Source organism: Cupressus sempervirens, chromosome 10 (genome assembly GCF_028749045.1).
Source record: "Cupressus sempervirens isolate cs-2001-9-10 chromosome 10, ASM2874904v1, whole genome shotgun sequence".
Lineage (NCBI taxonomy): Eukaryota > Viridiplantae > Streptophyta > Pinopsida > Cupressales > Cupressaceae > Cupressus > Cupressus sempervirens.
The window spans coordinates 96,522,233-96,537,353 of NC_143127.1; the positions used below are offsets into that span (position 1 = coordinate 96,522,233).

A 15,121-nucleotide genomic window follows, 5' to 3' on the forward strand; every position below is an offset into this window, starting at 1 on the left:
ATCATTTTCATTTGTCAGTATACACTGTTATTTTCTTGTTTTTCCAATGGAATTAGATTTCCACAATCTATTAGAGTGTACATGTAAGCTTTTGAATTTGATTGTGCTAGTGTTTTTTTAGCATCAACATTTCAGATCACATTCCATGATCCATCCATCATCAGCTTTCTTGCTCTTTTTTTAATTGTCTCTTTCATGTCTTATGCTTAAAGAAGAGAAATACTATTAACATTCAACATTTTGACATCTCGTGAGCTCAAAAGTGGTTGTGTGATACATACAGTTGAACTAGTTTTAGAATTGCTTACATGTGCTTAGGACAGTTTCTGATCCCCATGGGAAGTATAGAGATTCAACCATCCAATGCAGATATTAAAAGCTTTGGTATGTCGGCACCTAAAAAATGTGGACCAGAATTTTGAAACACGATTCCTCTAGTGTTAATGGTTATCAATTATAGAGAAGCAATTAGGTTTTAATACAATAAATGCTTAAATATTGAACCTTCAATTCTAATTTGAAAAATTATCAAAATGCCTAGGGTTTCTAGTGTCCTCCTTTTTTTGGCCAAGTTTGCATTCATAGTTATGTTTATACAATTAGCACCAGTTATTTCAGGGTAAAATCAGCTCGGTTCCAGTTGTGTACTCCTTCAGATCTATTTACATGAATAAGTTACATCCATCAAAACTCAAGCAAGTATCCAAACCAAAGATCATACTTATAATTAAATACAATTTTCACAATCTTGCTATTAATCTAAAAGGGTATCAGTTGGGAATGTTGGTAGGCATCCTTGAATGTACAATCTAGTATATGTTTCTGTTTCGAGGAATTGCTAATCTTTGCTCCCTGCTTAGACATAGCCAAAACTTGTGTGTGCCAACAATTGCAACTTCATAAAACAGTTGATTGGTTAAACTTAAAACTGTCGGAAGGAATAGAGAATAATCAGTCAGGAACAAAATATTGTTGACAATCAAAGGTAAGAGCTGGAAACCAGCCATAGCGCAAGCTTTTGCAATAATTCTTTTTGGTACTGAAAAGGCAGCCTTATGTTGGCATACTCACTAAAGAACATATCTTCCTTTTTTAACAAATTGGGAGATAAAATTGCATAGAACTAGATTATAAATATTGAAACTGCTCATATACCTTGTTAAACAGAATGCCATTCTTACGTGGTTTTTGTAGAGATAAGTCGGCTACAACCTGAGTCAATAAACTCAAAATGTCAACTATATAGTTTTCTTACACTTAAACCTATGCCTCGTAGTGCCTTAATGACTATTCTTGCGTCCTTGATAAGCAAAATATATTAGCCCTCGGAAAAAATTTATTAAATGATCATACCAGATCTTATAATAGATTCTATGTGAACCCTCTCGTATCATCTATAAATAGAGCGTTCAAGAAGTAGAATAAACAGACTCTGGCTCCAACGCCATTCATGTTAATGACCTTGTTATTCATGTCTTCATTCTTGACATTGTGATATGAAAACTGAGAACATACAAGGGGTATTGAAAGTACCAAGTTGGATCCAACACAGGAACTATATAAATGACCTGGTGAAGCTGAGGCACTTAGTCAAGAGAACAGCTCATAGGAGAACCCAGCAAAAGGGGTAAACTTTGTGCAATTAACAGAAACAGTAGAAAATTAATCATTAAAGCACTTAAAAAATCAAGGTTTTGAACTTTTGAGTCAATAGTGAACAACAACGAACCAAACATTCTCATCCTAAGAATTAACAACTGAAGTTGACAACAAGTGCTTGTACAAGAATAAAATTTGGCAAATCACCCGGGCTAATAAGACCATATGAAGTAATCATTGGTGGCATCAATAAACTTCGAACAATACAATTTGACAATGTTATAATAAGGTAGATACAGCCAAAAGATTCTTAGCATCCAAAAGACTAAAAACCTGTTGAGGTGAGGAAGCACTTATCGTGTCTCCAGCATGGAATTATTACGGGGAAGCTGTTGACAAGTAGATCTAGCCTTCTACATTCTGGATTTATCTAATGGATCTACAAATGCCATTTTGAAGGAAAAAATGAAAATAAAAAGATATTTGATTGCAGACATGAATAAGAGAAATTGAATTAGCACAATCTTATGAACTGCAAGGCAATGTCTAATGTTCTGTCAATATCATGTCGACTGACAAGTTGACAATAAGGACTAATGTGTGTGTGAGTCAGAGACTCCATTGCAGATATAAAATGAAAAACAAATACAAGACAATTGCATGACCTCACTTTATCAACAAGCAATCCAATTAACTTGTTTGTATACCTCAGTCAGATCAATGATCAGTATAAAAGTTCCTGATTTGTTTTAAACCCTCAAATAATTACAATCTGTCTAGTAAATTATAAGCTTCTACCATAATACATGGTTGTACTGATGTCATGTCAAGCTATGTCACCAGAAAAACCAATATTGCGTGCAATAGGATTGGCAGAAGTTTGCATATGAGAAGAGTTCACAAAATAGTCAAATTCATATACATATGACGGAATATGAAAAGGCTCCCCAAGAGTGTGAATTAGATCTGCAACGACCCTGACAAGGAAAAATATGATTAAACAAGATTTTCAATAGAGAACGTTGCTAAAATATGATTAAACGAGATTTTTAAAAGAAAACATTGATTAAAAGGTTGCTCCAGCTCACGAACTCCATTTTCTCCAAACCAATATGTATGGATAACGTGTGACATTCATGTTGACGAACTGCTAACCTCCCCATTCATTTACAGCTTTGGCAGTGGACTTGAAATTACAATAAGATGCACATTTTTTATCATACCGTCAATTTTGATATTTTCTCTTGAATGAGGAATATTACACAGTATGTAAATTGATGCATCCTCTAATTATACCCAGTCCTTCACCATTAGAACTAAAGTTCGTAATGAAGAATTTGCACACGTTTATTTGAATACTTGCTCATTAATCCATAATAGATCTCCTTGAGCAACACAAATTCCACTGCTTTAACAAATTGAACTAACATATAAGTTTACCCTGTGAAAGAAGTGAATTGAGAAACAATGCTATGTCTCTGTATTTGAATTTTGAATAGCCCAAGCATCTGTCAAAGAAAATATAAATGTTAAACAGGGGAAATCAGTCTGCATATTGTCATGTATTCTACTTTTACTGGTACAGAAAAACTACTGGCCGGCACTAGTTTAGTAATTGAAGGAAGCAAGGCAGTGGCTATGCAGCCACGAAAATAGTAACCCATATGAAGGAGAAAGACTTAGTTTTTTTCTCAAACGCTATAAAAAAATGTATGAAAAAACTAAATTCATGGCTGGATAGCCACTACCTACTATCAAAATATACATGAAACTCTGTGCAATATCAAACTGGGCAAATCCTACAGAAACTTAAAAGTAAAACCTCAACAAAGGTACCTCAAAATCTGCAAGGCCTTCAGGTATGGTACAATCAGAAACGCCAACTCTCAATAAAAGGGGCAGCATAACAAGGATGAAGCTCAGAAGCTATGGAAAATCAACAGAAATTGCAACATCTGCATTTAGTTTTCGTCTAGAACGACTGAAGATTCGGCAAGGAGGAGAAGGTGAGAATTCAAGTGGCAGATCCGGGGCATCCATTTCTCCTTTCAAAATCTTCACTATCTCAGCTATGTCAGGTCTCATCTCTGGGATTCTCTGCAAGCATAACAATGCGAGAGTGATGCAAAGACTTGCCTGATCTCTATTATAAACATCTCTCAAGCTCTCGTCTACAAGATCCAAGATATTTCCCGTCTGAGCAAGATGTCTAGCCCATGTAATGAGATTTGCCTTCTCAAAATCCTTCATGGGCGAAGCCAGAATATGCAGAGGCCTTCTACCAGAAACAATGACCAACATAAGTACACCAAAGCTATAAATATCGCCCTTTTCTGAGAGATACCCACAGCCTCCATATTCAGGAGCTATGTAACAAACAGTTCCTCTCATGCTCGTAGTACTGCTCAAATCTCTACTAAGCAAATCCCCACTCCACATATCACTTCCCATTGAATGGTGTTTCTTCTTATCTCTATTCCTCCAAACTCTACCAAAGCTGATTTCTCCACTGTGATCATCCTTCCAGTCTCTGCCTCTGCTATCAGTTCTCCCATTGTACCTCTTACTGTTCCCTTTGCTCAAATTCCCACTAAAGCACTCATCTCTCCATCGCTCAACGCTCTTTCCTCTCTTCCATTTACTATCCATCTTTCTCAACTTCTTGTTTTTATTATTCAGCTCTGCAAAATATTCTTCCTTCCACCACTCCCTAAACTTCTTGTGCTTATTTTTCCCCGATTTCAAGGTTTTATTCTCTGGTATTCTCATTGATTCTGTAAGAGTGAGTTCACCACTAGGCTCTTCTCTGACCTCTGGAGTCTTAGTTCCATCCGTAGTTTTCTCTACTTTGTTCTCATCATCCCAGTTTCCACTCCTACCGGGCTTGATTTGGCTTCCAATCCACTCCATCACATAATCCTTAGCACTCAGCTCGCCACTACCATCTTGCCTCCACCACCAATCTTTTCCCCAAGGTTGTTTCTTCTTCAGATCTTTGTCATCCAAGGCATAGTTCAGAGGAGACGCTCTGAAATCCTTGCTCCGGTCAATGCTACCCATATCGTCAGTCCCTGCATCTGAGAGGCAATTTTCTGCCATAATCTCCTTTCCCTTCGTGTTCAATCCAATATCTTCATCCCCACTGATGACAACTTCTGGCATCCGCGCATCTGAAGAGTAATTTTCAACCATAATCTCCTTCGCCTTCGTGTGCAATCCGGTCTCCTCATCTCCTCCAAGAACAACCGCTCGCGCTACATTGGCTCCCTCACCGTACCATTCAACTCTACTAGACGAACAAGGCTGATGCTGCAACTGCAAGGCCAGAGAGAAATCCACCTCCGAAACAGAGCTTGGACTTTTAGGTCCGTCTACATCCATCCCAAGATTGGCATTCTCCATCTTTCTGCTCGATATTCTACCAATGCTTCCCTCCGCATGATCCCCGAAATCAACCCTACCATTCTTATTATTATTATTATCTCGATTAATCCTTGCAAGATCCTGGCTCTTGTTAAGGTCTTGGCTCTTCCACAGATCTTGACTCTTACAGAGATCTTGACTGAACAATTCAGGACCATACTCCACATCACATTTGACTCTGGCGAGCCCAAAATCAGCAAGCCGAGCATTGAAGTTTGCATCCAGCAGAATATTGCTAGGTTTTATATCACCATGAACAATAGGGGGGTCGCACTCGAGGTGAAGAAACGCCAAAGCTTGGGCAGTGTCCAAAATGACCTTAAATCTCTTTTCCCAATCGAGCTTCGAAGGCGACTCATCGTTCTCAAACAAGGCCTCCTGAAGGCTTCTATTTTGCATATGCTCATACACCAGCAATCTCCTCTTCCCATCTGAGCAATACCCAAAAAGCGACACCACGAATGGAGACCTAAGCCCTCCAATGATCGAAAGCTCATTCTGAAATTCTCTCTCACCCTGCAGAGACGTCATGTCCATTCTCTTAACCGCAACCTCCTTGCCATTCCTGAGAATCCCTCTATAAACAACACCAAATCCCCCCTTCCCGAGCCGGTGAGCCGAGTTGAACGAACCAGTGGCGGACTTGAGCTCCCTGTATGAAAACCTCTGGAGCCGGATAGCTGTGAGGTCATATGGACTGGTTTTGCTGCTCTTAACACGGTTATACCACAGGATCGCAAGCAACACACATATAAGTAGCAATCCAAAACCTAGGGTTGAAAACCCAATTATGAATGCCCTCTGATGGTGATTTGAATATCTATGAAAGTGATGGTGTTGTTTAGCACTCGATTTGATGACCTGTTTGTGTGATCTATACTTGGAAGAAGAAGAAGAAGAAGCAGGAGCTTCATTCAACACTCTCGATGGCATGTTTGAATATAGTCTCCCTAGACCTATAATCTCTGTAATTTACATAGAGCTATGAATACGAATGAATGTCAGCTCTTGCATATAAGTTTACACAAATCTTATTTTATCGAGAGTAGTCTGGCCTACCAAGTGCTTCACAGCACATGTGGTGGGCTGAAATCCAAAAATCATGGGCTTAAAATGCTGTGAAAGCTGCTTTGACAGATAGCCTGGATTGATCTATGAAGTGCACTTTGTCACAGAGAAAGAAGAAAGAATCTCCATATTAAAATATACAAGTAAATGAGAAAAAAACTGAGCTAACATACACTGCTTTGTACAGATATATATTGCAAGTGGGAATACCAGAGTAGACTTAATCCAAGATACTCAATATCCTGCCTGAAAGTCAAATACCCGCAGCATATAATGAATGTGCAAATCTAATCGTACAAAACGGTCCTCCCTCCTTCCCATGCACGGGAACTCGTAAAATTCACATTTCTTGGGAGTGCAAGAAATTTTGTTGTGCTCCATGTCAGTTTATACCAGACCCCATGTGTATAGGGGAATACATGAGCTCTAGAGAGGAAGGGAATATTTGGGATTAAGGATTTTGAAGCTATTCCATATACATAAATACATTAAACTAACCTGTACCTTTTGATGTGTATTGTGTTTTTTGGTTGCAGTTGTTTTTTACAGTGGACATTTGAGATATACTTTAGGTCTTTGTTCAAGCCAATTAAAACAATAGTTATAAATAAAAAACAAGATAATAAGAAAATGTCAGAGTTTGATATTTGTTCTTATTAACTTCTCTGAGAATTTTTGGACCACAGGAAAAGGAAATATTTGGGATTGAAGGAACAGAAGTGATTTCCTATATACAAATACATGAAACATATACCTTTTGATATGAATTGTGCTTTTGATTGTGAGGGCAATTGCTTTTGACATTTGGGCCACTCATCCCGTGAAGATATTGGGAAAGCTGAAAGTACTATGTTCCTTTGTCTGCCAATTTATGTTGATTTTGCTTTCCCAAACGTCTTTATTGAATAACAAGCCCCAAACTTTATCACAAAAATATGCTTAAACAGGTGTCTTGATGCTTGTCTTAAGCGTTCTGGACAAAAACCTCTATGTGACAACTTGCTGTAGCAATTAGGACGCCATTTTTCTCCATTTTAGCTTAAAATTTTACGAGCATCTCTGCAATGCTTAAATGGCCGTTGAAGCTTTCAATGGTGGAGCATACGTGGCAAACTGGGTATTTTGCACTCCAAGTCATTCTTATCCATACATTCCCACGTAGCAGATTTTGATTTTAAGGTGGCTAAGAAGCCACTATTTTCAACAGGGGAAATATATAACAAAAGTCTTTCAGTAGCTTTCAATTTTGGAATGTGGGCTAGTCTTTTTCAGTCATTCCTTTGGTCCCACATTGATTGGGAAAGAATTTATTGTCACGTTTATAGATCTACGTGATAAGCATCGTAAGGTCCTGTTTTAGTGATGGAAATAAGATTTTCCACCATCAGAGTAAATCAAATGTATAAGACAATTGGACTTTTCGTTTGACATCACGCTAATGAGCCATCATCAGGCTACAATTTTGTTTAATAGTAATCTATAATGATTTGTTAATATGGTTTTCTATAAATGTCAAATAGTTGTTCCAATTTTATTTTCGAAAATTCTTTCTATATTCTTGTTTTGTGTTTTAGTATTATATACGTTTAAACAGATTAGACCTTGGAATAGTCCATGTCAATTGAAGTAGATTCTACCTCAATATTTCCAATTTATTAATAAGGATTTTTTCCCTATATGAATTAAATCATTTTCAAGATTCTATCTTTTAGAAAGGATTAAGACCTCAATCAAATCTTTCTTAGCTTAGATTACAAATTTCTAAATTTTCACATTAGTTTTATAGGAACGCAATCATTGCATATCATCTTAAATATTTAAAGTCTTACAGTGATTTTAGTAATCATATTTAGAGATGCTTATTTTATTTCCCATCTTTTAATTATTAAAAAAAATTGCTTTCGATCACATTAAATTCTCAATTTCATTAGAATTCACAACTATAGCACTATTGGACTCGCTCAACTACATGTTGATCTCAGATTGGTTTTGGCATATGAGTGTCTATACACTTAAGCCATTTACAAATTAGAACTTAGTTCATACCGAACAAGTAATGCATGTCAAGCATAACATGTCAAATAGTGCATATCGAGTGAGTTACTCAGTAAGTGTCGAGTAAACAATTAGTGCCTAGTCACTCAAGTGTTGAGCAATCAATATGTGTCGAGTCATTCAAATGTCGAGTGACAGCATTGAAGTTGCAGTTGATGTCGAGCATTAGGGATTTCAAATGCCAAGTAAAACAATTTTGAAATAGTTGTTTGTAATGGCACAAACTACTATGTAAATCATTTTGGAGCCGATTTAAGGATTGTTTTGTGATCCTAGATGATAAGAGAGGATCTTAATTGAGAATCCCTATGCAGTACATGTAGCTAATCATTTAAAGGGATGAATTAAGTGTCTAGATGGATGAATTACAATTATTGATTCATACCTAACCCTAAGTCACCTAGGTCTTCTTAAGGAAGACAAACCTTAAACATTTGAGAGGCGCAGAAGGAGCAAAGAGAGAAGTTTGCATGTGCAAACAGAGTATTCATGGTGGCTAAGGAGTTGTGAATGAAAGATACATTGTAGAATTAGTTAGAGGAGAATAAAGGAAAGGAATTAGAGGACAAAAGAGATACATATGATCAGAGGTGGATCAAGGATACATGCAAAGAGGTGATATGTTATCTAGCAGCAGAGTGCTAACTGTAGGATCATTGTTGAGACATTTTGACATGTGAATCAGTTAAATCTCTTAATAGAGTAGTCTTCATAGGTTGTTGTAAATCCTTTAGCAGGGTGCTTACTTCATTGTAAGTTGAAGTCCTTTAACTAGACACACTTCTAATAGGGTGTTGAAATCTTTTAACAGGGGAAGATCCAACAATCTTGTAAGTCTTTAACAAGGTAGATCATGTTTCATGATCAAACATTGTAACCTTCATTGGATACACTTTACAACTTCAATAGTGAAGATTTATGGGTGTCATCTCCACCCCTATTTTACCTTCTCATTAAAGGTTTTCTGGGTAATCATATCTTATGTCATATGTGTGAATGTTTATTTGTTTTCATGCTATGGTTGTATATGCTTAATTTGGTATTTTAGTTTACATGAAAACTGTGAGATGGATGTGCAGTGAATGAATTTATGGTTGAAGTTTTGAAGTGTTAATTCACACCACACCCCCTCGCCCCCGCCCCCTCCCTCTCAAAGTTTACTTTTCCTATTGTATTTCCAACAATTGGTATCAGAGCGTTGGTTCTCTAGGAAAGGAAAGCTTTGCAGCTTTGAGGAAAGATCTTGAAGATGGAAGTCTACAAGTTGGGAAAGACTATTGAGAACTAGAAGATTGAAATCCAACTTGCCCTACATTAGTTGAATGAAGCAAGAGATGAGTTGAAGCGATTATTAAAGAGAATGAAAGAGATAGCTATTAAAGAGAATGACATACAATACCAAGACGAAGACACTACTAAATTATTTGTAGATGGAAACACAAGTGAATTTGATGATCCAGTATCAAATCTGATGGAAAGAATAGAGCCCTAACTGAAGAGGTCATAAATCTTAAGATAGAACAAGAAGTCGAATCAGTATTGCTATGTGAGGTGACCGAGAAGAAAAAAAAAGCTAAAGAGGACAAAGTCATGATTGAAGATGACAAAAGGATACTGACCAATAGAATGGAAGAGAAGACATCAGTGGTGAATAGGATTGCTCACATGCAATTGGAAACATTGAATCAAATGATGATTGTCAATCATGAATTGAATGGAAAAGTTATTGAAATCACAACACTAAAGTTGCAGAATGAACAATTGAGAGATTATTTGAAAAGAGAAAAAGGGTTTGCTGATTCACCCACACCCCCCCCACCACCTCAGAGTTTACTTTCTCTGTTGCATTTCCAACACTACATCCCTTTTATCTATGAAAGGTCCTCAAATATACTTTTCAATGTTATCAATTTCTCAATAATGTAAAATGCATAGATCATAGGAGTCAACATGAGTGAACCACTAAATTGCACCAATTAGACTAGCTTGTATGTTTAGTCGAGTCCTAGGATTCTAACATGGGAATGGATAAATTGGTTTGATGGAAAATAAATATTAGAGATCCATCAAAGTCTTATGATCATTTATTTTTGGAAAAAGTGGAATACCACTATATATTATAGTATTTAACTAGTTCAAAAGAGCTCATTAGGGAAAGAACGAGGAAGAGAACTCCCATTCATTAGTCATTACATACAAAAAAAGAAGTGCTAATGTCTATAAGCTACAAAAATATTGCCTAGATATATTTTGGATACTAAAACTAACTTTACAACAACCTTACACAAATGTGTCTTCATATTGTTCCCACTATGATTCCCCCTATATATTCATATTTCAACAAGGTATCAATAAAACCAACACCCTAGCAATGTGCTCTGATCATATTCAAAAAAAAAAGAAGGAGAATATAATCAATCATCCATGAACTTTATCTATCATCAACACTATAGAGATGAAACAAGACCAGCTCCATCAACAAACACAAAAGGACTTCATGGCATCCAAATCTAAAATGATATCTGCCAACATACTGAAAAATCTATCGAACCACTCATGGATAGTCGTGTGATCATTGTTCTAGTACAAAATCACAATTTCTAATTTTATGGCATATGTATCTGTTGATCAAAGTGACTAAAGTTGACAACATCTTATAAACTAAATAGACAAAAGTTTAAGCATCTTATCCCTTCTAATTTATTTTACTTTCTTGATTTCAATTGCTTGGATATCTATTTATTTCAATCTCAACTTCCTTAGACTCTATGGTTTATAATTTTTTTTTCTCTTGCATTGAATATTGCAAAATGATTACAAAAAATTGAATAACAATGCAAAGAACTATAGAGAAAAATATTAATAGTAACATTACAAAATATTACAACCATCTAGTTGTCAAAGCAAGAACTAATGGGTGTAATAAAAATATATAACACATAAAAATATGGAACTATAGATTGCATGATTCTATGGCTTATTTTTACTAGGGTTGAGCTCTTAAATCTATAGTAAATAGCATGTCTTTATTTCTTATAACTTAAAGTTTATCATTCATGGTTGTTTGTTTTAATATTTTAGTTTTTTTCTTAGAATTTCATGTATTTAATATTATCTTTAATCCATAATATTTAGGTTTGAATGTTTCTTGGTGTAGGCACACCTATCCCTCCACTCTTTAGAGCATCCACCATATCAAACTTTTCATGAGTTCCACTCAAGAGCATTTGTGCCTAAGAGACATTTCTAATAGGTAGAAGTAGTTTCTTGATTAAAATAAGCCTATTGTATGGCCTAGTCCCCATTTGATACTTTATAAATCATGGGTTTTGACTATGGTCAAAGGGCACATCTTATACCTAGCATAGGTTATGAGTGTCTATAGGTTTTCTAATATGTTTTAGGCTCCTAGGACACTAGAGGAAGGTCCTAGTTGAGTTAGTTTGCAAAAAGATGACAATTTTTTCCTAATTTCTCCCCAATGGTAACAACCTTTGAAAATTGGTTCGATTAGTTGATGGAAGTCTTAAAATGTCCCTTTTAGGCGAGTGGAAGATAGAATATGTAATTTGCAATTTGAATCAATAAAAGATCCCATTTTTTTCCTTGTAAAATGTTGCATTTTGTGAGTGTACGGACTGGTATAGATTGGTAAGGATAAGTAATGCTTGATTTTAAATCTTGATTGTCTTATTAGAGTAATGCAAGTGGTTTGAGGTTTTTAAGTGCTCTACATCAAAATATATCTAAGATTCTTTCTTGAGTGCACTAAAACCCTCAATTCAGTGACCAATTTTGGCAAAAATGAACTAACTCGCATTCCCATTATGGAAACTTCATGCAACTTGGTAAAATGAAATTTAGGTGGTTTTACTATAAGACTCCAAAAGGATGGGAGATGGAAAGCAAGGCATCTAATTTTACAAGCCAGCCCTAGGCCAAACATCTCTATGTGTTTAGTGTAGGACAATAAGTGCTCAAGTGTTGCAAACACTTGGGGGATGGATGAAACCTCTTTGATGGTGGAATGTGACTTCTTATATATCCCTTCATGTTTCACAATGGGTGGATTAACCTAGAAAATTACCTAATCTTTACTTCCTTCACAAACCCTACCAATTAGGCCTAACTAGACTAATTGTTGCATTTTGGGTTAGGGGGTTATTTGACTAGTTGGGAGTCAGCAGGTTTGGAATCATAAGCTTCTTCCAAAAGGGTATCCATATACAAACTTTTCTTTTTTTGGATCCTTTGGAACAATTTCAAACTAAACCCCAAATTCCTCGTTGATAGGGCTAAATTGGGGCTCCTAGGCCTAAAGCCAGTTTTGTCATTCATAGCCTTTGGGAACAAGATAGGCTAATCTAACCTATTGTTTTGAGTTTTTTTAATATCTAGGAACCTTTCCATTCCCCTTTAAGAATATAGGTTCCCATTCCAAGCAAAAACCTAGTATTTAGTGTTTTTGTGCTTGTAGACCTAGTTGTACTCTTTTGGGTGCCTAGGCCATGTTTGTGAGAAACTTTATTCTAAAGTTGTAGAGCCCTCTCTTGAATCCATCTTGGGGTAATTGAAGCAATTTAAGGCCACACTACATCCTAGTTTCCTTTATAAGGGGGAGCTCTGCATCATTTCTATTAAGGACTAGGTGTAGTAACATGGGGTTTTACTTACAAAAAACTCTTATATGACACAATCAGTCTTCCTCATTTACTATGTCTATGAATTTTCAATCTAATAGTGAAAAGGTTATAGATTAATAGAGTAGGCATTGATCAATATTCCTTTATTTCAAAGGGGCAAAAACTCCTAGACTATAGAACACAACACACATTTCCAACTATTCCCATATGAATCTCAAACAAAAAAACCTATAGAACCTCCTAATTATGAATATGTTCCTTTTCTATTTGCATAGACACCCTCAAACTATGGAACTCAATGTAAAAATCTAGGACTTTTGGGCTCAATTTGCAAATACGGGTTAGATTTTGTATGCTCTATTTTCAAGGATAACCTTCTATGTTGGTTTTTTGTTTTGTAGTTCACTTTTATTTCTAAAATTTATCATTTTTATAGCATTAGCATAGATCTATAATACACACCTTACAATCATAACTTCATTACAACAAAGCAAATCAAACCAAAGTGTTTAACTCTTCCATTGTGACTATAGTTAAAACTTATTTACCTTCCAATGATATCCCATAGAAATTAGAGATCTTATTTTGTATCCATAGGCTAGTCCTTCACTTGTAGTTATGTCATTTTGGTGAACTCATTGTATCTTGCATATCTCTCGATTTCAATCATTAGTTTTGCATAATCTGATTTGTTTTTACTCTAACATTTGATTAAATTGGTAATTATATTTACCAAAGTTATTTTTTAAAGCCATATTTTATTTTATATTACTTTCTTTGATCTATTTTGTCTTCATTTAGTTCATACTCGATGCTTATGGAATTCTCTTCTTAAAAAATATATATAATGAATGTTTCTTATTGTTATACAACAAGAATTGTTAGAAAATTAAGGTAGTGAAATAACTTCCTACTCTAGCATTGAGAAGAGCGTAATATGAATCCTTTTCTAGATCAAGTTACAATGGTTAAAAAACTTAACATAAATGATATGCATATTACAAACTTGGCTCTTTGCAAATATTGCAATGTTGTTGGTTAATGGGTCTCTAGATTTTTGTGTCATTGTCAAGGATGGTGTTGAATCTTCATTGTACTTCAATTTCTTATAGTTTTCTTAAGAGAGGTATTTTTTATATAGTAGAATAGAATTGGGAGTAATATTTTGTAGCACCTATGTTATTAATATTGTACTAGATAGAGAGAATTATAAGTTCTTCCTTAATGTATGTATTGAAGACAGATAACACATGGATGATTTCTTCCTTTAAGTAGCTAACCAAAAGTGGAAGAAGCATTACCTAAAGAAATAACATCTCTAATGAGTTAATTCCTAAGTGTGTGGGTCTATAACAATTAATATTTGAAGCTAACACAATTTCATCTATTTGGAGAGTACATAAAAAACATTATATATACACTATGGAGGAGACTAAATGCCCATAAAGTGTGTCAGATTACATATGTGACAATGGATAGAAATGATGAAATTTGTTTGGACCACTGAAGATCTCCTTCAATATAGAGAACATGAAAGATATCATAGCTACTATATATCAATTAATAATAATCATTCTACTATATAGCAAACTTCCATAATAGAGTCGAACACACACTAAAGACTATTGATCACTAAAACATGACTATTCAACATAAAGATTGATGCAAGGAGGAGGTATTATACTTGTTGTTATTACCAAAAATCTATAACTAGGCTTCTTCTGAACCTACCAAACACATTCCATCAGTCCCTCAGGACTCTTCCAAGGCTAGAGACCAGGTGGATGGCCTATTCTTCATGCCATAGTCACCTATTCCAAATACCTCTATCTAAACCTTCACTAACTTCAACCAACTATCTCTCACAACACAAAACACCTCCACTACCTTACACCCGTCAAGATCTTTCACAACACCATACCTCAAAACTACTTCCAAAGGCTTAACTCATTGCCAATAAGGAGATTTCAAGCATGCATAAGGTTCTACACACCTTGGTGGGATTCAAACTTCAATTCTTACAAACATATCTAATGAGGGCTCTTCCTTGTAGCCCTACCTTGGGATTTAGGTAAGAAATGAAAATCTTCCAAACATATACCAAAACTAAAGGTAGATTCAAACACACATTACTGAACTCTCTCCAATTCCAAAATCTTAGGTTATAACTTGTTCATTAAGACACATAACTCATAGGCCCTAATCTAGGCTAATAGGCCTAAAACCCATATTTGAGCTACCAACTCACCAAAATCTTAAAGAACCCTAAAAAATAAACTTGCATATGCATTTACCTTATGATAATGTTTCCAACTTCCAACTTGTGGACTCTT

At 35.5% G+C, this 15,121-nt stretch overlaps 1 protein-coding gene across 1 annotated transcript; it reads right to left on the bottom strand.

The window, feature by feature from the left end:
- Window positions 1–2,605: 2,605 nt before the first annotated feature.
- On the bottom strand, window positions 2,606–6,534 carry LOC149532749 (putative receptor-like protein kinase At1g80870). Its single transcript, XM_089803643.1, has 2 exons — window positions 3,436–6,534; window positions 2,606–3,107 (listed from the first exon to the last, which is right to left on the bottom strand). Exon 1 carries the CDS (start codon window positions 5,953–5,955, stop codon window positions 3,526–3,528), a length of 2,430 nt encoding a protein of 809 aa, XP_089659769.1. The 5' UTR covers window positions 5,956–6,534; the 3' UTR covers window positions 2,606–3,107; window positions 3,436–3,525.
- Window positions 6,535–15,121: the final 8,587 nt, after the last annotated feature.